This window comes from Trachymyrmex septentrionalis, unplaced genomic scaffold (assembly GCF_001594115.1).
Source record: "Trachymyrmex septentrionalis isolate Tsep2-gDNA-1 unplaced genomic scaffold, Tsep1.0 scaffold32, whole genome shotgun sequence".
Taxonomy (NCBI): domain Eukaryota; kingdom Metazoa; phylum Arthropoda; class Insecta; order Hymenoptera; family Formicidae; genus Trachymyrmex; species Trachymyrmex septentrionalis.
In genome coordinates this window covers 4687291-4711274 of record NW_017305485.1, presented here as the reverse complement: position 1 = coordinate 4711274, position 23984 = coordinate 4687291, and the positions used below count along the sequence as shown (strand labels likewise).

Here is a 23984-nt window from a genome sequence, read left to right as displayed (position 1 = left end):
TATATATATATACATATACATACATATATGTATATATAACGGCGGCTGAATATTGATGACTAGGGTAGAATCACATATATATATATAATATTGCGTTTTCAGAAACCGCGATAACAATATAAAAGTTAAAAATACGAGTTGTATCTCGTCCTTTAACATACCCCAGGTTGTTTTACGAAATAGATTTAAGACAAAAATTTAGACTACTCTTATTCCTTGTTTATATATGCCACATCTAATAACTTAATGCGAAATCGATTTTTAAATAAATTAACATATAACAAGTAAAGTAAATAAGAAGATACGTTTTGCTAAATCTTATATCGATGTGATTCTCATAATATGAGAAATTATATATGCTGTAAGGAACATCTGTAATTATAATTATAACAAAAATAAACATAAATTTCATAATAAATTGATTTATGTTAATTAAATTCACGCGCTGCATATTTCTCTTATATTTCAAAATCAACAGCAGTAAATTTTCCGTTGCATTTTCCGATTTTTGTTTTAAATCATTTGTAGAAATTTTGTTTATTTACCGTGTTTGTTTTTCTGAGAGTTTTATTTTTAAGCCGGTACTCATAATCGATTTTTATATTTATATAGATCGTCTTACATACTGTCTCTTAAAATGTCACCAATCACAGAGAGTATTAATATCTTCAGATTCTTAAAATAATGGACTATGAATATATAGAAGCTAAAAGTAAAGTGTTTTTAAACACGTCCTTGATTTTCAATTGTTTCTCATGCGAAAGCTTTTGTTTTGAAAGAATGATCGATAGTCGAGTAAACATGAGAAAAATGACTAGCAGAATGCAAATATGAACGCTTGCCGAGAGGTTGTATCGTCAACTGCCAAGTTATTAGATGTCTCCAAGTATAATCTGCGGTGTAATCGCAATATCAGCGAGAAAATGACGAAGAAAGATTTCATCTACGACATCCCAACACCGATGCAGACCATGAGAAAGGTATTTCCCCTTATTTGCGACAACAAGAATTACTCTTGGAAGATTTTCTAAATATTAATTTATAAATAATTTCACAGTATAATATTTTATGGAAATAAAACGATTGATATATGCATGCATTTATCGTCGTTTGATGACAATTCTTAAAATATGTATATCTCAGAATAAAAATTTATAATTTGCAGTTTGATATACAAAGACAACCAATTATTCTACTACGACGAAAAGATATTGGTACGAGAATGCCGCATTACACTATAATTTCTGAGAAACGGGAGGACAATGGCAGTGGCGATGCGACTGTTGTAAGTAGTATTATTTGTGAGAAATGGCATTTTATTCATCTTTTTATTATTTGTATGTCGAATCTAATTTTATTACAAGTAATGGAGCTATGAGTGTTCAAATATTTTTTTTTAATTTAAATATCCTTTAAATATCCTTTAAATATCCTTTTTTTTAACTTAAATAATAAATTTAACTCAAATTAAAAAAAAATTTAATTGTTAAAAAAATATAATTTTTTTCTATTGCATTGTTTTCTATTGCAGTGTTATCCTATATAATTATAATCTTAATATTATATATCTACTTCTATCTTAATTCATTTTTATTTCTAGTGTTTAAATTTTTACTTGTTTTAAGTATCTATAAATTTCTGAGGTACAAAAAGAATAAATAAAAGTTTCTTATCAAGATTTTATTAAGGTATAAAAGTTTGCTTAAAATTGCATATATTAACTAACTAATTTACAAAATACCGTAAGGTGCATAAAGTTAGCTAATTAAAAAATTGACACGAACATTAAACTCGGAGAGTAAATCATAATTACTTTACAATGTCGGAAAAGAGAAGATTTTCTTAAAAAACTACTCACAAAATCGTTTGTTTTCTATTTTACATCATTTTCTCAAAATTAACTACCAGCTAAAAGAAAGAAAGAAAAATGGAAGAATTTTTCTTTCTGTTCCGTGGCGAAACTTTGGTGTTTCTCCTCGACCTCATTCTTAACGGACGTATTAAACAAAGTAACGGTTAGTTACTCAACGACAATATGGCGATGTGACGAAGGAAAAGATGAGGGCATTGATGGGCGCAATACATCATGCGGGATAAAAACTGAAAGACGACATTAAGCTGTATCTTGATTGTCTGTGTTTTTTACAATTTTCTTCAACTCATTCGCTCTTTGGCGTTAAAAGCCAGCAGTCTTGGATAACTTTTTCCCCCAATTCCTCGCGAGGGAATGTCCGAACTCTTTTCTTTTCAGCGTTTCTTACACATGATTCTAAGGAAAAGCGAAAATAATGTGGGTGTCAAATGACACGAGGCGATTAGTTAGACAAATTAAGGAAAATTCTCGGAGCAATCAATGAATGTTTTGAAGCAATGAAATTCAAATGTTTACTGTATTTTTTTTTATCATAACGACTTGTCTTTAATTATATCAAAAAAGAATTTTATTGTAACTCCACTTTTTCGTGCCTTTTAGGAATTATTTAAGTTTTTATATGCATTATTTATATGCAATTATTTAAGTTAATTATATGCACGTTATAAGATGTTTTATTAATAACAAATAATAACAAATAATAAAAAATTCTATAATTAAATCAAATATTTTAATAAAACTTTGTCAATAATTTCTCATGATCGGAATCTTGAGATGAGATAAGATCATATTACCTGCAGTGTGTGTGTGTGTGTGTGTGTGTGTGTGTGTGTGTGTGTGTGTGTGTGTGTGCGCGCGCTCATAATATCTAATCCTACTTTATAATAAATTTCCTTTAAAACAAATTTTAGTTGAATCAAATAGCTTAATATTTAAAAATATAATTAAAAGGTATAATTTTTTAAAGACACTGATACGTACATATCAGACTTTAAGGAGTTAATTTTTAGCGCCAGAGAGAATGTGAAACATTTTTTTTTTTTTTTCATTTTTTAATGTGTACCGACCTGTTGAAAAAATTGGAAACAAAAGTTTTATTATTGTCGAATTTTTCAGGTTGCCGATCGACGACGCATTTTAAGATACTCGTGCAATCTTTGCCAAGAACCGATGGCAACTTTATTTTCTCTATCGACACACGTCAAGTTTCACTGCCAGAGATATTGCAAGATATGCTATTGGATTCCGCGTGAAAACGAGACGATAGAACGACACATTGGCAATTGTCATCGAACCGTATCAGAGATCGCAAGCTTCTAGTGCTTGAAAACATCGAAGTAATAACATCTGTTCTTAATACCAAATGCCTGTTTAAAAGCTAATATTTCATATGTAATATATCTACACTTAATGTTATAACATGTTTTATATTTTGACGTAATGAGCAAAGTTCTATATATAAAAAATGCAATTGATTTAAAGCAGTGCAACTTATAGCCTATGAATTTTTTGCAATTAGCTAGCTTGCCGTAAATATAAAATTATATTTTTCATTTTCTATTTTTTATTCAAATAAAATAATGACATTATAAAAAATAATTAAAATAATTAAATATGGATATTTATTTACTTATAAAAATGCCTTTTTGAAAATGATCTTTAAAAAACTGCGCATCCTTAATTTAAAGGATTAAATTTAATATTTATAAGTATATCAATTTAACATTTAATTTTGATAAGTAGAAACTTTAGTATTCTTTAGACTCTACATTTTCTTTGCTCCTCTAAAATATGTGTGTGTACTTTATGTTTCACTTCATTTTATTTTATTGTCGAGATTGCTTGGGATCGGCTTTGAGTATTCTAAATTTTAATTGTAGTAGTTATGTATGTATATATGGGATTAAATTATTCTTTGTTTTGTATTATATTATTGTATTATATCGGCGAATTATGTAATTATAAATCCCTCCTTGGCGGCGAGCCATCTGTCATTAAACAACTAAATTCATTAGTTGGCACATCGTCATAGTACGTCTCTATCTGCTTTATTTGCCTCAGATAATCTTACACGCGAATTGAAAAGAAATTAGGTTAATTACGCTCTCGCCTGTTAATCAGCATAATACAACGAGTTTTCATACGGCATTTCCGGTTTTTATCGCATGCACGACATATAGTAGATAACACGTTTACTAAATATCATTAATTTCTTACTTCCGGATTAGGCATTTTCGTATGTACAACAAGCTTGGAGCCGGATTGCACATCAGTGACCTAGTTTCCATCGAGGGTTCGATCCGAGTCGGAAAGTAAGAAACAACCAACTGCAATCGAGTATTCCCTTGTCATTCGATTGTAACAAAGGAATTGCTCGACTGCAGTTGGTTGATTTCTTTCTCTCTTCTGACTCGAATCAAACTCTCGGTGTAAACTAGGCCACTGTTGCACATTTCGACCGATTTTACCTGGCGGCATTCCTACTCTTTTTGTTTCATAATATTTAGACTGCGCAGAACGCAAAATATAAATTGTATGGGGCACTGTAGGACTATAGGATTTTGAAACATATTGCGCGTTCACTGTTTATAGAGTTTTATTATTATTATTGTTGTTATTATTATTATTATTTGGATGTTAGAATATCAAAAGTAACAGTTCAAAATTGAACAGGTATATTAACCAAGGTAAAAGAGTAGGTATGTGCATGCTGAAAAATATATCTTAATTTTAAAAAATTTTGATTTAAAAAATATATAATACAATGTATATAATATAATATTAATATATTTATTAAAAATATTTTTTAATCAATTAAAATTTTTTTGAAATTAAGATTTTTTTTTTCAGTGTATGCACTTAGCAGGTAACATCTGTTTTATTTTGAAATGTTACTTTTGATTTTCTAACATCCGAATAATAATAAAACTCTGTAAATAATAAATGCGAGGCAATATGTTTCAAAGTCTTATAACCCTACAATGTCCTGTATGGTTTATAATTTATAGCTAATATCGTCCCTCGATCATTCTTTAATTTATATCTCCGCACGCAATCTAAATGCTATGAAACAAAAGGAGTAGAGATGATGGTAGGCAAAACGAAACTGCAACTCCAGGTTTGATATATATACTTATTTATTGTATATACATGACCGTTCAGCAAAAAATAAAAATCTACATTTTTGGATAAAAAATTTAAATCATGAATTTTTATCGGTTAAATAATATTATATAATAAAATAATAATATAAAATGCTAATATTGTATATATGTTGCTTACTTTTTAAAATAAAAATAAAAAAGAATTTTTCATATCTCATTTTTCTATTCATTTTTCCTTTAGAATTTGATCCTACATATGTCACAAGAAATATGCAGCGTGCGCTGCATCTATTTCTTTTAATCTTAGTCTATGGATTAAATATAGATAGCGCTTGAATACAAAAGTTCGAAATATTAGCGGACAATTTTACACCGTTAGAATCCAATAAAACTCTGGATATAAAACAGCCAGTTTTGATTGGTCTGCCACGTTTCATATGTTCTTGAGAAAGAAAAAAAGAGATAAGAAAAGATAGATGAAAAGGAGAAAGAAGTAATAAATATATTATATTATTCCCTCTCGTGTGATTTTCATAAAACAGCATCGTCTAGATTTTTATTAGAGGATTTCTAATTGCATACATTTGATTGTGAATTAGTGTAGATTCGAAAAACATCTAATCTTTGTTGTACATCTCTATAGATCCGAAAATCCGTCCAAAAATCGTAAAACAGAGAGAGAGAGAGAGAGAGAGAGAGAGAATGTATGACAGTAAAATCTTACGAAAAAGAATTTCATAGATTTTAATCCAACAAGACAGTTTCAATCGTTGGATTTTTGAACTTGTGCGCATTCTTTTCTCTTCCAGAGTGTTATTATATTTTCAAACTTTCGCTTTCCCTCACTTTCAAATAGATTTTTGAATCAATCGCGGGTCACGCAACGCAGCGGTGTGAAATTATCGGCGCGTCTCTCTGAATCGAAATTCGAATACGTTCAATCGATCGAAAATACCGGACGCAAAGTGATCATGTTGCGTGCGTTTTATACGCGTTTAGTCGGACCTACATAGCACGCAGAATTCAAGTCGCAGGTAGCAAGTGAAACGCATTTCAAGATTACAATATCCCGCAGGCCTCAGTAAAGTTCATGCAACTTTTTACATCTTGCGTTCTACGTCTTGCATACAATTTAAATTGATTAGGTTAGTTTCTATAGTCTTGCGACTTACGGTTCTCGTTCTGCGATCGGATTTTTCGCGTGCTTCTTATCCATTCGACGTGCGGTGTATACGCAATAAGAATCTGGAGTGCCGTGAATTAATTAACGTTGCATTAATTAGCATTGAGGGGGAGGGGGGTCGTGCGAGTGAGTATCCAGAGCAGTGGAGCAATCAACCAATAGACAATGGCAGCGGATCACTTCCACCTCCGGTGAGTCAATTCGTACATTTGTTGATTACATTTACATAAATACTCATTATCTTTTGAAGTAGAATCTTAATTATATGCGAATGTTATATTTAATCGAACGATGATGCAAATATGCGACAGTTTTGTCAAGTAAACTTCGTACGATCGTAGCACATCTCACTACGTCGCGCTAAAAGATATTCGTGCAAATAAATATTAGGTGTTCATGAAATATTAAGGAAAACGGGGATAAATGTTTGTTAAAGTAAATATCAACGAATATACAAAAATGCATGATAAAAATAGGAGTAAAAACGTAATCGATTTGCCTTGCAACTCACATATTTCAGTCTCTTTTTTTCTCGAATAGGCTACAACATCAAAATAGCGTCAAAATGTTTTTAAAATGATTATTATTAAAAGTCACTTAAATCATTAACGATTCATTTTGACCTCAAAATAACTTTATAATGGCTTGTTGTTTTGCTTGGGATATACTTGGGATATACTAGTACGCTTGTTTCATTTCCAATAAATAAGCACGTATGACCCAAATGAATTTAATGAATCTCGAACTTTATTATCTTTGAGAAAGGAACGATGTCGTATGTAAGATTTAATACAGTATATCGTATTTACATTTTTATTAAAAAGCTTTTGTACTTATTTATAAACCTAAGCAGTCATATTTAAATTGATGAGCATGTGAGATAAGCGATACTTCCTTCAACATGATTACTTCTATCTTCTTTGACATTTAATAATTCCGGCGCTACGACCTTCAGAACGGCGTTCACGTTCTCGCAGCAATTACTACAGACAATTGTTTGTCCACGTACTGAAAGGTCCTTTCCCAGAAGCTTGATGTTCTGCAAGGCGATCGATTTTATGTTAATTACAACGCGCGCAGTAAGAGTACACAAGCCGTACAAATAAAATACACAATCGTGAGAATAAACACGTAGAAAATTAGAGCTGAACTTGCATAGTACAAAATCTGAATCAATGTATACTAGCATCAACGAGGGAGATTCTTTAAAAATTTAACAATTTATTCTTAAAATGCCCTTTGAACATTATGTGTTCGATTTTTGACAAACGATTTTTCGATAAGTAGATTATTCACCAGTAAAATAAATTTATCAATTCTCTCATCAAAATTTTTCAAGATTTAAATGTGTGTGTGTGTATTTAAATAATTAATATTAAATATATGTATAAAATCCGTAAACTTCATAATCCTTTTAAATGGCTTTATAAATTCTCTACTTCTGTAACTGATTATTGAGTGTTAAAGAACTGATCTATGTATAATTTTGCGATATTATTTTCTATAAAAAAATTAAATTTTTTAAATAATCTCAGAAAAACTAACCTAATTTTTTAATTAAATTATTCTTACATATATATACCTATTGTAATTACATTGAAAACAAAGTTAATTTTAAATAATTTTATTTATGCTTCTTAATAGACATAGCAGGATTCTGGCGAAAATAAAAATCGAACTGTAAATGTAAGTGCAAAATGACAGCAGCGTAAATGAAGTTTCTAGGAAGCATAAATTGGAACAGAACAGCACGTAAAAGAAGCATTTAAGAAGTAAATAACCCTTTTAAGTTCACTGTTTCAATTTACACCTTCTGAAAGTTTTACTACGCTTCCGTCGCTCTTCTTTTTCATTTGATTTATGCTACAATTTTTTATTTTTGTTAGGATATTGCTAAATAAATGCGATTGGGAGATTTTTAATCGAAAATTAAAAGGGGGAGATTCTTACATATAAACATATAATCCCATATCTTTCCCTAAGGAATTACAAAGGGAAAGATAAAAATTAAGTTTTTATTTTCTAAAAATATTATAATAAGTATCCTTTTTATTTGTGAAAAACGTTCATTAAATTTCATTTTTCTAACTTGTCTAAAATTTGAAAAAAATATAACTCAATTTTTGCCTCCCCCCTTGATGGGGTATAACTTCTCAGGGAGAAATATATAAAAGTATATATTTATATGAAAAACCCTCCTTAATTTTTAGCAAAAAAATCTCTTAAAATTTTTCGCTCTTATTTAGACACACTCTGTATCATTGCTAATGCATCATTCTTTAATGTAATTCTAATCGAATAATTTATTTAATGATCTTTATACGTATATCTCAACAGCCGTAAAGTTTAGCTGACAGCAAAATAATTAATTTTAATCATCTTATTTTACTCGAGAGATATAGACAAATATTGTTCAGCTATTATCATTGTTTTCTTTTGCTTCTGTTCTTTTCTCTGAATCTTTCGCTATTTAAAGAAATTTATTTTGATATTAGTATCTTTCAGAACTTCAACAAAATCTCATACATACCTCAGCAATCGTAACGTCGAGCCTCTTTAAATTCTTACAGTCAAGTATTATCATGTTGCATGAATTTTCTCCAGAAATCTTCATTACATTAGCACGCAGGCGTTCTGCTGCTGGAAAAGCTATTGTTTCTTCAGGTACGATAACTATTACAGTTTCCCCTTCGATCTGTATTTAAGACAACAAAAATAAGATACCATCCGCTTTATATATATCAATGAGTTGTATATAAAATATTCCAGACCATACAAAAAATATATTTAGAAACAATAAATATATTTATTTTTAAATTAGCTATTTGCTAATTTAGAAAGATTTCTTATTCAAATAAAACAACATTTGCAATTAATAGAATAGATTTGTAAAATATACCAAAAACTCCCCTTATATCCCAGTAAATAATAAATAATTATAACTATAAATATTTTTGAAATAGAATTATATATCCCTAACCAAAAAAAACAAAATAATCTAAGATCCGATTTCACATATATATAATATGATTATCTAAAGATTAAAAGTAACCAAGAAATTCATGAATGTATTTCATTGATAAATCTTTAATGTTTTTGATAATCTTTAATGTTTAGGTAACCATATATTGTGAAAACGGACCTAAGTAGCAAGGTGTTTTATATAATAACATCTTATAGTATAATATTGTAATTTATATTTTAAAAATTATATTTTATAAATATAATTTTTTATTACAAAAGTAAAAAGAGAATTTTGGATATATTTTACAACTGTATTTTATTTACAAATGCGAATATTGTTTTGTTCACAAATATTTCCATTTTAATATGTTTATTACAAAAATTTCCAATAATGTGTTTTTTCACTTCTGGCGTCATTAATCTAAATATTCGTAATAAGCAGGCAGAAGCTTTGATAATAGAATTGTTTTAATATGACAAAATAAAGAAGAATTTGTTACTGTAAAAAGAAAAAACAGAAAAATCGAGAGATGTATTGATTTCATCATTTTGCACTTAATGCGGCAGATTAACGTGACAAGAGATGATAAATCTCTAATTACATTTAAACGATTTTAACGACATGATTAAATTGGATTAAGATGGAAATATAGCGTCAGCGATTTCAGAGAACAGCATTATTTGTGCATCGCAATAAAATCTGTTGAATATATTTCTTCTCTTTCATATTGATCGTGTCAAGAGAATAACAGCTGTTATATTTCTAAATATTGAAATTACTGCGAACCGAGTGTAAATATTACGCTCTGAATAAAATATGCAAAACATTTGTTTCAGCACATATATATAATAACGTAAAATTTTTGTAAGATTGTTTGGTAATTTCGGTGAATAAAAAGTTCGATGAATAATGAGAGAGTTAAAAGGTGATCATAATTTAATATTAAATTAGCGGTACATATTCAGTTATTTGATATGGAAGGATCATCTATTAATTAATCTGTTATCACTATACCTGTTCAATTTTCGTCTGAATGGAAGGATGCGCTGAGAAATATAACAATACTACAAGATTAGCGACGATGCCAATTAAGATACCGTACTCCAAGCCAAGAAAGACGCCTTTGACCAATGTCAGCTTCATTACAAAGAAATCAATCTCTAAAAAATTTTACAGATGTCTTTATATTATTATAATCTTTCAAAATAAGATTAAATTAATTTTGTATCTGTATATATCTAGTATGATATATTTAGTATATTTTTGTATAACATCTATTTTTTAATAACATTCACTATTGCCATCTTTTCGGCCGGCGAATCTCCGGCACTCCAATAGGCGAGAAAAATCTTCGATTAATCGCTCTAAATTTTGATGATTTTTTGTGAAAATGATAACACAATATAAGAACAGTGACATCAATCTTCTTATTTTGAAAAGATATTTCCAGCAAGAGAGTCATAAAAAAGTTTTTAACAATAATAAGCAAGTTACAATCTCTATTATGGTTATAAATTTCTAGAAGGACAATGGTAGTTGAAAGATGGCAACCGTGACCTACTACATTTATTTTAATTGTTTTTCTGTCAGATATCTTCTTTAATAATAATAAATTTGATAGTAATAAAGTTTCCATTTTAATTGCTCGAGCAAAACAAGTCGCACAACAAATCACGATAAGATTAAAATGACATTAAAACGAATCGTTACTAATTGAAGAATTACTTTTAGTAATCATTTTGTAGCCATTTGATGTCATCATGATGATTTGTATTCTGCTTAGATAATAACGAATTTAATCTTTTAATATCCTAATTCGATTTGTACGCGAAATTACTTATTGATTCCGCCCACGCAGAATGACGTCGATGGCATTTGCAAATGGGCGCATATCGCCAGTTCTATGAAGCTGCAGATGAGCTCGAGATGACGCCCGCGACAAAAGTTAACGGGACCGGATAGCACTGCTCCGTCTTAACAATAAATGCCACCAAGAGTGCGCTCGAGCATTATTGTTTCACGCGGGCTTTTTGAGAACAAATGCACCGCGAATGCATCCCGAGTGTGGGTGGCGCTCGCTGACGCCAGCTCCTTTTGTACGGCGTGGACCATTGACGCCACGCTGCTTAGACCGTGCATGGGTGAACCAGCCAGAGTGAGAGAAAAAGAGAGAAAAAGTGATAGAGAGGAGGAGAAATTTGTGGAACTTACTTTTGGCACGCCACAGCAACTTATACGTTGGGAAATCGAGCATGTAGTACATGGAATATATGACGAGACCGGCCAGTGTCGCCTTCGGTATGAAGCGAAAGGTAGAGGTCAAGAGACCAACCGCGAATAACACCAGACTGCCTGAAAAGGTCACGTTGTCATAATTAAAGATGTATTATACGCATTTTTTTGGCAAAACGATGAAATTACAGATTTTTTTATCTACATTTGAAAGTACAAAAAGTTTGAAGACGATTTAGATTGTGGATCGAAAGTTATCTGAATAAGAAATAGACATGTTTTTAAGAACGCATTACTAATGGAAGACAGGGTGGACACTCCCGACTTTACATTGATTCTATTGCTTGCTGACTGCGTTGGCGTGTTCGCGGCGAAGCTTTTCTTTAAGAAGAAAATTTGATTTAAACTATAAAATTGTATTATTAAATATAAATATTGATCCTATTGAATTATTTCGTACGTATAAAATATGAGATATTCATTTTTATGCAGAAGATATAAATTTCCAATTCTAGTCACTTTTTGCAGAGACTATACTTGAGATCCATCTTAATTTAATAAACACCGTTTCGAAAAAAAGAAATATCTTCGCACTTCATTAAAAAATTAAACTATTTTTGCACTTCAATCTTCCGAAAGACAACGGTCAAACATTTGCCTAATTTTTTGTTTAATTGTGATTTTATGATAAAACTATAAATTCAATACTTACGATTTTAAATTCCAAAATTTGTATTAAATAATATTATATAAATTCAATTAATTATAAAATATTTTTTAATATTATCAAATAGTCGGAAAATATCAATTTTTATCAAAAAGTGTAACTATTTTATTCATTATTACGTAGCGGCTTTCAAATAAGTTCTTAGATACGTAATCGAGTCGATTAATATTTAAATTGCGTTGAATTTGAAAGTGATAAAACTTTTGTTTACCACTCTCTTATATACCTGTAAATATTCCTCCCAACGGAGTTTTAACGCCCGACGCATGATTGATGGCCGTTCGTACGAAAGATCCTGTAACTGGCATCGAGCAAACGAACGATCCGAAGATATTACAGGCTCCTAGAGCGATTATTTCTTGCGTGATGTCCAAAGATTCACCCTTTGCTAAAATAATAATCCTGTTATGATTTCTTTGATTAAGTAAATTTGATTTTTATAATTCTCGAAAATAATAATATCCAAAGTTGTCAAAAAATTAGACAAATAACAAATTGAATTATTTGTATTATACAGATTAGTGCTTATTATATAAAAACTGCTATACATGAAATTAGTAAAGTTACAAATATAAAAACACATATTCTAAACGATTAATACTCAATACTGTCGCATTATTTAACAGAATATACATATATTATTTCATTGTCAAAAAAATTTGTCATATTGCTTGAAATTCTAAAAAATATTTATACTTTAAACGAGATAAATATACATCAGACATTGAAAAGAGGAAAGCGACAATTCTGAGTGCAAAAAGTGCAAGCAACATGAACAGATCTAATTGATTATATTATGCTACTGCATTTAGATACTTTAGGTATAATATAAAGCAGTCTTTATATAACATATATTAATTCAGTGCGAATTTACTGTAAGTAAACGAGCTAGGAGAAACATGAATGAACTATTTACTTCATGAATGCAACAGCCTCACTTCGTTTGCGTTCATTTGTTTAACACAAATTCTATCGTTTGACTATAATTCTTCGTACGAACAAAAAATAACAACGCTATTACGTCGGCAAGAAACAATAAAATTACACGTAAAAGCATGACATGTTAAACGCATCGTATAATAAACATACTTCATACGAAAAACTTTTTTTGCTATAAAGCTTTTATTCTCTAAAAATGTGTGAAAGCGATATTAGTAATTTGATACAGCAATAATTTAATTACCGAAGGCTTTTGCAACGGCAATATGCAGGATAGTTGATACGACTGGTATTGTGAATAGCGTCGTTTTCATTGCAGTAGTCATTTCCAGAAAATTGTACGTTAAATTGTGAAAGGTGGAGAACGGCGGAGATGCGATCGATGGCAAACCCGGACCTATTGTGCCTGAAATGTTTTGTCTATTATTCGTTTTCACGCAACCTGCTATGAAAAATATATTTTCTCATGATTTCTGTCCATATAAAGCAAGAATGTTTTTTTTTAACATTACATCGAAATCTTGGAACAAGCCACTATAGGCTATAGTTAGCACACACTTTTACATAATGCGTAAGAGTACTTTTACATAACCAATCAGGCCACTAGAAGTGGAGATAAAAGATTCTGATTGGTTGATTCTTTTATGCGTTATGCGTTATGCAAAAGTCTGTGCTGCGCTTTTATCTCATTTCACAATTCCAAGACAAAAAAAAAGTTATTTTTTTATTGCAATCGTTGTAATACATTTTATAACATTGACTGCGTTTAGCAGAAAAAACAGCTTTGTAACTGTTGTAGTAATTTTTAAACATGATTAATTTATACATTTAGATCCAATAAGGAACTAAGGACAAATTTTACAACAACTGCAAAGCTGCTTTTTCTGTTGAATTTGCAGCCATTGATGAATCTTATTTCAAAGAATGGCTATTATAACTAATAAATAAATGTTAATAATAATTTAAAAGTTAATAAATTTCGATTTATGTCAATAAATATATATATAAAAAGTCGATTTCATTTCCAAATATTAAAGGAGATATTAAAGATGCAAATTTAGATTAATCATCGTCAGCAGAATTTATTATTGCAAATTTATTTCGCAACGCGTAATACCGATAATACAATAAATCTTTTACACTGAATTCCGTAAATTTATAGAGAAACATCAAATGAAACGTAATTGATTATAATTATCTATAATTAATCTAATGACTAATTGCTGCGTTCAATTGCCCATATTTTATAAATCCGGTAATGTTAGTCGTAATAATTGAAAAAAAATTAATATTAGACAAATGATTTATCTACTCACCCGTTAACATAAAAGGCTCTAGATCGTTAATGTAGATAATATATGCTATGACAGTGCCTATAATTACAACTAATGCATTGCGAAACAGACCAAGAAACCATCCTATTTTTTGCAAAATTGTTCCCGTACGCTGTCCTGGTATATTCTATATAATTAGAAAAAAATAAGATTCCCTTCTGTTATATAAAATTATCGCCTTTTTTTTATAAAAGGAAGATATTAAAAAGGACTATTTTTATCTAAAAGATGTAAATAAAGAAATATAGTACTTTTTGTATTTTTCCCCCATTTTTTTAAACATTTTCTTTCAAATGGAACGAGAATTACAATAAATTTTTAATTTTAAAAGAACTTGCACTTTCGATGCTGATAGAATTTATACCTTGAGCAAAATTAACGCAATAATTGTACCAATTCCCAACAATGTATCCGGACACCGGATCTCATTACGATACTTATAAATTGCGCACACAGAATCCAGAAAACTTTCGGCTGTATGACGAATGCCCAGGAGCGATTTAAATTGGGAAAACGCTATGTTAATTGCTGCGGCTGAAGTAAAGCCAGTAATTACAGGAAGCGATATAAAATCCAGCAAAGACCCTTAAAATGAACAAAAAGGATGCACAATGTAGCAACAATATTTTGCTATTATCGCATTTAAATTCTGAAATGTCATAACACATCACTTTCTTATTTACTAAAAGTGACAACTGAAAAATCAAGTGACTGAAAAATCAAGATTCTCTACAGAAAAAGAGAAAAACTGTTTTTGACAGAATATGATTGACTAATGAAATAATATCGGCAATATGAACATATTTTTAACTTAATCAATTGTCATTTTTGTTGTATAACTTTAAAAAAACTCACAATCTTTATAAAATTGCGATGATTTTTTATGTACTTAGTTCACTTTTAATGATTGCATTGATACGATAACGTTTACTTAACTCGTTCAATAATACTAATAATGAAAAAATCATGCATTTTTGAGTTGTGTTTTAAAGGAACAATATTTATTTTTTACTTTTAAGTTGCTTACTTTTAAGTATTTTGAAGAGAACGATACTTATTTTTTACTTTTAAATGAATAAAAAAACATACCTAAACGAAAAATTCCTAAAAGCGCAATAATGCATCCTTTTAAAAAAGTAATTAATATAACCATATCAGCACCATATTTTTCGACAAAAGGATAAATCATGATGGCCATAATAACTGTTGGACCAATAGTGATGCTTTTGCATGTACCAAAAATGATATATGTAAATGATGCCATAAATGCCGCATACAGTCCATACTGTAAAATACATAGAGTATCATAATTATATTCAAAGAAATAAAGTACGACTATTTTAAAAAGATATCACTTAAATTAATTAAAAATCGTGCACATACAGAATCTTACAATTATCGTACAGTATCTTTATAGCATATTCTAGAGGTAGATATTATTTTTCATGTTATTTCTCAAGTATGAAACTTTTATGTTAGATTTAATTACTCTAATGACAATAATTGTATGGGGTACGAGGGTCACAAATGGAGGGATCTTGCTCAGGGACGGGAACAGTGGCGGTATTTTTTGGTATTTGCGGCAATGAGCTTTCGAGTTCCTAACGCCTAATAATAATAATAATAATAATAATAATGACAATAATTGCTGTTACTAATCAAGTTGCGCAATAAAGAAATTTAATATTATAACTGTAAATACAATATCAGATTGATGTGCGCGTAATTATGAGCCTGAATGCTCTGCTTCTGCGCGATATCACTGGCTATCCTTGAGTTATAATTCAAAAACTGTGGTTTTGACATTTTCATATTAGGATTTTTTAATCTGCTTCATTTCTAGAATATACTACAAAAATGCGGTGGTTATGAGACATTCTGTATATCTATATATCAATGGTAGGTAAGTGTAATGCCGACTCTTATCATTATTTTTATAATAATGACTTGGTAATAATTGACTTGCTTGGAATTTTTTTTTGAAGATAACGATAATTAATTAAAAGCTAAAATTGGGGAAAAGTTGTTTTTTAAAAATAACTTGTCACGTTTACTGAAAAAAGATATTACTTGTAACGAGATAAAGTATATATAATGGTGATGAGTTACTTTTTAAAAATAATTTTCCTATAATCTTAGTTTTTAGTTAGTTATTGTTATCGTCAAAATAGCAACATCATTGTTGTTATACCATTATTATAGTAATGGTAAAAGTAACAGTTTTCATCCCTAATTAATATCTTGGTGAACAATTGTTTTTAAATAATTCATTTAATTTTACAAAATTTTTATATATTTCTAAACTTTTTACAGAATTTCTATATAATTTTATAACTTTTCAAAAAATTTCTCAGATTTTGTATTGAAATTGGAACACTTTTTGAAAATGTCGAGAAAGTTTACATCTCTTCTAGAATTTTTTTATATACTTGAATTCTGAAAATTGTGAAATTTCTTATTTTATAATTTTCGACGAAATGTTGGAAATCTAAAGAATAAGATATTTTTCAGAAACCTTCATAAATTTAAAATATAAAATATTCTTAAAAATGAACATTTTTTTCATTAAGATAACTAAATATATTAAACGACATTAATATCGAAAGCACTGTACTTTGAATTAGTGTTTTTATTTTGCGCATCAGTATATAGACGTCAAGAATTTCTAATATTATTTTAAAAGTAAATTTTTTAAAATAATACTTTGGTTTAAATTAAACAGAAAGTATTTTTGAGTTGTGCTGAAAACAGATACATTTGTTGTTACTTCTTGATTTACTTTCACTGTCAGAGTTACTCTAAAAAATTCCATTTTATCCCTCTCTAAAATTTATAACAGAGAAGCGTTTATCTGTGCTGCGGGATGACTCGATACACGATTAATGCGGCGGCCTCTCTCTTTTTCTTGATATTTACCTCGGGATTTAAACCAGCGAGAGCGCCATAAGCAATGCCTTGCGGTACAGCAAGGAGACCGACCGTGATGCCAGCCAATGCGTCTTGCAAGAACCACGTAGGTCTGTATCGCGGTAGCCATTCAAGAATCGGCAATCTTCGCACAGCATATTTGCTGCATTTACCTTTCTTGCACCCTTTGGTCACTAAAAGCAAATTGAACTTTATTTTTTTTTCGATGCATGCATTTTTATCACGCTTATGTGTAATGCCAATTGAAATAAGGTATGATCAAATGTGTCTTTTCTTTTTTCAAAATGTTTTTACACGAGTGTTCTTCATGAGATTAATATATAACAATTTATTAAAGAAATACATTAATTATTTCACGAATATTAAATAAATTTTATCAAAATATTGGTTATTTCTTTTATTAATCTATTAACATCTTTTTTAGGTACAGCGTATGATTTAATTAATTGCATATTTATTTTTATAACAAATAAAACTGATTAATTTCTTAGCCTAATAATTTCTTAAACAATCGCAATAATCTCACTTGAAAAACTATACACTATATAATTTAGTTAATATTCTGATAATATTACTCTACAACTTAAAATATAGATTAAACACTGAAATGCATTATATTATTTATTACTATAAACTCAACATTTTTTTATTATATGTTATGTTTAAGATTTTATTATGCATTATATTATGTTTATTGATTTTATTATGCATTACATTTTTAAATAAACTATATCCTTTATTTTTAATTCTTCCAAAAATTAAGTTGCTAATTGATTAATTTTTATGGGTTTGTTAAATTTCAAAATATTAAAGAAAAGAAAAGAAATCTATTGGTATCTAACACATTATATAAAAAGCAATTGCGTGACCGATAATAAAGGAAAATTTAGCAAATTCGGTTGGACGCATTAGTGCATATTAAAGCTATTGTACACTGATTTAATCTGTGTAAAAGTAAAATGTAAATATTGCGAATTATAAAATACAAATTTTATTTAATATCACAACAAACTGTATTAAGGATAATTTAATCCGTTTTTACGTTTATATTAAACACATATTTTTGTACGACACATTTTTGTACACATTAATTTGTGTACGATGGCTTTGATGTGCACCAGTGTTCCAGTTGAATTTGTTATAAGACTGCTCCTCTTGTTATAAGACTTTATCCTTGTTGATCGCAAAGTGTTAAACAGAGATAAAATGACACACCATGCGCATGACACGTCATACACGTGCAACTTAAAAAATAATATATAGAAAAAAAATTCGAATCCTTCATTTACAGAGGATTAATATCGTATTTTATGAATTCAATTTTAACTGTCATCTATATATAGCATTACTTACTCATCCACTTAGTCTTCCAATTGAGATCTTGATACAATGAAGTAGCAAAAGCAACACGAATCCCTAGTGACTCGTTGGTGAAATGCTCTCCAAATCTGTACGTATAGAGCAATGCAATCCACTTTTGACGAGGAAAATGCAGGCGGAAGAGAAAGCAGAAAAATAAACCGTTCTGTTTGCGATCTCGTTTGACACAACTCGAAGTCTTTGCTTACTCACTTTTGTGTCACCGTAAATTGTCCCGTTTTGATCCAATAAGCTATCTTCTTTAAGTTATGCAAAAAAATGATATTGTTGTTGCGACAATTTTGTACAGTTATGTGTTTTGTTCTAAAAACGGATGATAAGCAAATTCCTTCTGGACTCTTTTAACCGATAAGCATTAACTATTCTTGCGAACACACCAGTGTCGAACAATAAAATACGTTCATTTAAATTTAAAACAAATGTATAAAATGACTTCTAAATAATCACCAAAATTACTAATCACAATTTGCTGCAAGTGCTACTTATTATGTAAATTATTAATTATATATATTAATTAATGAAATAATATATAGTTATATACACATTAATTATATGAAATTAAATTAAATATTGTAAACGGTTAATATTTATATCGACCGATCGAAATAAGAAATAAAGAAATTATATGACGTATATAAATTAAGAAAATCAATGTGATTTCAATTCAAATTAAAAAATTTTTTACTAATCGTTGATTTAAGTACAATTCAGATTACTTTAGCATTTTTAATTAAATTATCATTTTACAACGTTTAATTTTTACCTGTACTTCACGTATCATAAAATGTATAAAAATATTCAAGATGATTAATTAAAGAACTTTTTTTTCTGTATTATGCAAGGTACAATTTAAAAGAAAATAAACGTACTCATTTAATGGAACAACATTTTATAGCTGAACCGGTTCTTTAGTCTACATATACAGCCTACATTCAGTATTAAATGTGAGATTTCATTGACAGATGCATATCGACTCAGTGCGCTCAGCTGAATCGCTTTCCGAATTAATAGTGTATCGTTATATTGTTAAATCACCCTTGTGTAAACAATTCATATCACTATCGGATGTCATTCCTTTTTGGATAACAATCATTCATTGCCGAGTTGCATAATTATAATCACGACTGGCAATCATGCAGCTATACAGAAAGTCATTGACTTTGAAATACTTATCGCATCCTAAAGTCCATTTCACAATGGAGGCACACAATATTTCAACACATGAGACAAAGATGTTCAAGTCGGAGTCTGGTTATCAGTTTGAAAATAAAAATAAAATCACATATTATGTTCTGACTCGAATGGGCACTTTATATACGACATTCAAAACAAAAATAGATTATAACTGGAACGTTGAGAAATATGATTCCTTTGAGTTCACTTTCTTGAATAAATACTCTCACTCGTGAATCGCGATCTAATCGATTCCGATCGAGTAGTTCTTGCAAAAAGGAAAGTTTCAACTACACACTTAATTGATATGACCGATATGAAACCGGCTTAAACGTACGGCTGCTGAATTGCACAAATATCCGTCGAAGATAGAGTGGAACTTGGAATGAAATATAACAGTCGGTTAGAAACTTGCTTTATCGCAGTCTTCTCGAGAACGACGCGGTTCAATTTCTCCTTCCGCTTTAACTGCGGATGGCAGTGCATTGCTGTCCAGGAGGGGAGATCCGTTATATTACTTTTAAATTTACAAAAGACTTTGCTACGCGCAATGAAACTACTGAATTTTGATTATTCGTTATGTAATATTCATGCTAGCGAGTACATTTAATGTAACTTAATTTTCGTTTATAATGTAATTACGAATCTACTGTATATAACTGTGCTATCTACGATAGTTTCATGATAATTTCGGATTTTATTAAATTAATAGCGAATTTGATGTACCAGTGCATTCTAAAGCCATTGTAATGGTTTAATCAGTTTAAAAATAAAATGCAAATATTCGAATTATAAAATACAAATTTTACTTAACAATACAATAAAGTGTTAATATACTGGGAAGTTTTTGATTTAATCTGTTTTTAAATCAAACACAGATTTTTACGTCAATTTGTGTATGACGGCTTTATAACTTTATAATAACAATTCTTTATAACTTTATAGAGATAAGCATGCAAAGAGTGAGATTAGCAGGATAATTATACACTGAGAAAAAATACCGTTGATTTAATTAAAGTCTATATTACGGGCTGTCACTAATATAAATAATTAATTCATGTATATTTTTATGACATAAAGGCATAAATTATTATTTCAATAATCAAAGCTTTTATGTTAATATACATGAATTAATTACTTATGTTAGCTCGTGACAGCTCGTAATATAAACTTTAATTAAATCAACAGCATTTTTCTCTCAGTGTAGAAACCTACGTTGTAAGAGAAAAATTTTTGGCGTTTGTGTCTATTATATGCAATCATACACAAAAATGACAAAAACTTTTCTCTCAATCGCGCGTTCTGAATTCTTTATCCCGCGACAACGAGCGCCAAGTTTTCTCTCCTGTATAAAAATTAAGTGTAAAAATTACCCGATCCTCGCATCGGTTTTTATCTTCGTTTCGAACATCAGCACCATACTCGACTTCTCACGCCGTTCTTATTACTCCACTCCAATCATCTACATTTTCGCGAAACAAAACATGACGTTTTCCGCGGAGTTGTTGGCGCAACGGAGAAATTCTGTCCGCTCGGATTCCATAAATCGTGGCCGAATATCGTTCTGGCTCGCCTTTTTCCCACGAGGACGTCGCGGTGATAAATCATCACGGCTTGCCACCTCGATCGCGTCGTTTCGCGCCACTCCGTAGAAAATGCGCACGGCAAGAGAGCTCTCGATTTCTTTCTCGGTGTCCTGATGTCCTCTTCTCCACAGCGGGGGTGATGCGTCGCACGACGCCACCGGGGACCGAAGGACGAGCAACGACGAGGGTGCAACGCCTGCGCGACGTCGTCGGCGTGTGTTCACGGGGGTGCCGACGATGAATGAGCTACCGGCGCTCCTCAGTGCCGCGCGAAACAGCGAAACTCATCGTCGCGACGCTATTCCGCGCGTACGCAAATAAAGTATAACAACACGCACTATTGTATCGAGAGAACATTGTGATCTTTCGGAACTCGGATCCTACCCGATTCAATCATAATGATATTTCGATCGATGAGCGCAAAGTTTGAAATTATTTTATGCCGTCGATAAAATAATCTCTGAGGTCACTAAAAAATATATCAGCTTGATTTGCAACAGAGGTATAAATTGCATTCGTTATTTGTCAATTTGTTACATATTCACGGTTTGAATTTTTTTTATTTTGCGAGTATCACTTCAGCTATCAATCATCTCTGAGATAAAAAATTTGACTGGTTTGAATAAATCATCAAATGTAAATTGTATTTGTTGTTTGTCGCACTGGATCGCTAATTTGTCGACATTATTTCATTATAAAACTAAACGATGAAATCATACTAATTAAATATACGAAAACCTAAGAATTTTATTTGAAACCTATTTCATCAATTATTTTTATTTGATCACATAATTTTGGTTTAATATGCAAAAATTCGATATTATTTTTAATTCAATACAGATGATTCATTAATTTTCTCTAAAATGTTCTTCCCATTTTCCAACTATTTTTAAATTATTAATCTCGTATCGTAATTTTATATTGTCACTTTTACATCGGAAAATAAATATACATAAGTATTTATAGCATTTATCAATAAAATATGTTTATTATAATTGTTATAAACCGATAAATGTAACACTTGTTACATCTTTTAATTTAGAAATTTAAAAATCATGCAATCATTAAATCACATTAAAATAATTCTTCGAGATTCAGAAAAACATTTGTATTTTAATTTACAGTGCTTATCTAATCACATATACGATTTTAATTAATTTATAAATAAAAGACACAAAGATTACGTGATTTTTTGCATAATTATTATTATTTTTACATCTAATATTTATTTGAAGATTTACAAGTCACTATTTTATAATTCCGCTTTTGCTAAAAATAAAAAAAACAATAAATCTTTTCTACACTAAAAATTAAAGTAAAAGTTTTGACAATTTAATACGTAACAAAATTCAATAATTCATGAATATAATTCATAATAAAAACTTCAGGCAAAAATGTAGCTAATATTGATTTTAATATTAATAATGTTCTTCGATCGCACAAGTGGAAGTTCAGTAAGATAATAGCAAAAAGTGATAAAGAAATATTGTCTTCGTATTTCCAAGAGATTTAAGTTACAAAAAAAATGTTATGTAACGTAAGTGCCAAATCATTGAATTTATAAACAGTATGAATTTAATGGAAGACATTACTTAAGTTCCGTTTTCCTGATTTTTCATTGTGCTACGATCCGCTGCGGATTTACAGTGACTGCCGACAGCATCGAATGCAAAGCGCGCAAAAGAAACGCTTAAGGAATACTTACGTTCAAGAAAATAATCACGTTCGAAGGACAATGTGCGGAACGTAATAATGGACGTACGACATAATTTTGTTTTACATCGTTAATCATTCCCGTGTGTCGCCGACAAGAAAAATGAGTGAATCAAGACATTTCTTGCGTGCGATTACGAACTAAGGAAGAGGAAGAATAGAACAAAATAAAGTAATCAACGAAATACTGCAAAGATTTTGTCGTAATGGTGATACAATATAGATCGTTGTCCGACAAATGTAGTAACGACCGGCGTGATTACGAGAATAAATTTGCACGCGGCGTACAATTAGATCGGTCATTACCGCAGTGTGCGTTAATGCAACATGCGCCGATGTTCCTATGCATTCAACGAGCCACGACACGCTAATAAGACAGTCGAAGAGAAACGAGGAGATTTTAATCTTAGCGGGTGGCGTGCTCGCCTTACTTCACCTGCAGTGCTATTTGTCCGCCTCGGCGGAGGAAATTCATTAAGGCGACTTCGTCCATCATTATTCCGTGCGTCGCCGCGACAAAGCGCATCGGTGACGAATTAGTGGGACGGTGGTGCAAAACGTGCAAAACGAATGTGGTAAATTGTCGTGTCGTGCCACGTCTCTCGTCTGCATCCAACGCGATCTCGGAATTCCTTCGCTCTTTCAGGAGCATCCTAATGTACATTGTTCAAAACGAGTATAAGGGATCGCCGGGGGAGACCACGAAGCAAAACGCCGTAATGGCACGTACGCAAATCGATTTTGTCGACCAGGACACGACGAGGTGAGCCAGATTTCTAAACGACTCGTAACTGGAATTAATATATTGTCAGATTAATTACGACTTGATTTATTTTCACATCTATAT

General features: G+C 30.3%; 2 protein-coding genes across 3 annotated transcripts; one reads left to right on the top strand and one right to left on the bottom strand.

Moving 5' to 3' along the window:
* The first annotated feature begins 789 nt into the window (after positions 1-789).
* Positions 790-3299, top strand: LOC108749934. 2 transcript variants are annotated; one of them, XM_018488973.1, is made up of 3 exons: positions 790-980; positions 1166-1282; positions 2990-3299. In XM_018488973.1, the coding sequence occupies exons 1-3, from the start codon at positions 831-833 to the stop codon at positions 3191-3193; spliced, it is 471 nt and encodes a 156-aa protein (XP_018344475.1). In that variant the 5' UTR covers positions 790-830; the 3' UTR covers positions 3194-3299. The 2 variants fall into 2 exon arrangements, with proteins under 2 accessions (XP_018344475.1, XP_018344474.1); XM_018488972.1 differs by having other exon boundaries at positions 1166-1285; positions 2990-3298.
* A 3720-nt stretch (positions 3300-7019) lies between these two features.
* Positions 7020-23801, bottom strand: LOC108749840 (sodium-independent sulfate anion transporter-like). Its single transcript, XM_018488815.1, has 11 exons — positions 23574-23801; positions 17274-17510; positions 15447-15642; positions 14722-14942; positions 14340-14484; positions 13268-13429; positions 12311-12472; positions 11337-11477; positions 10140-10285; positions 8691-8855; positions 7020-7199 (listed from the first exon to the last, which is right to left on the bottom strand). Exons 1-11 carry the CDS (start codon positions 23799-23801, stop codon positions 7020-7022), a joined length of 1983 nt encoding a protein of 660 aa, XP_018344317.1.
* Between the last annotated feature and the right edge of the window lie 183 nt (positions 23802-23984).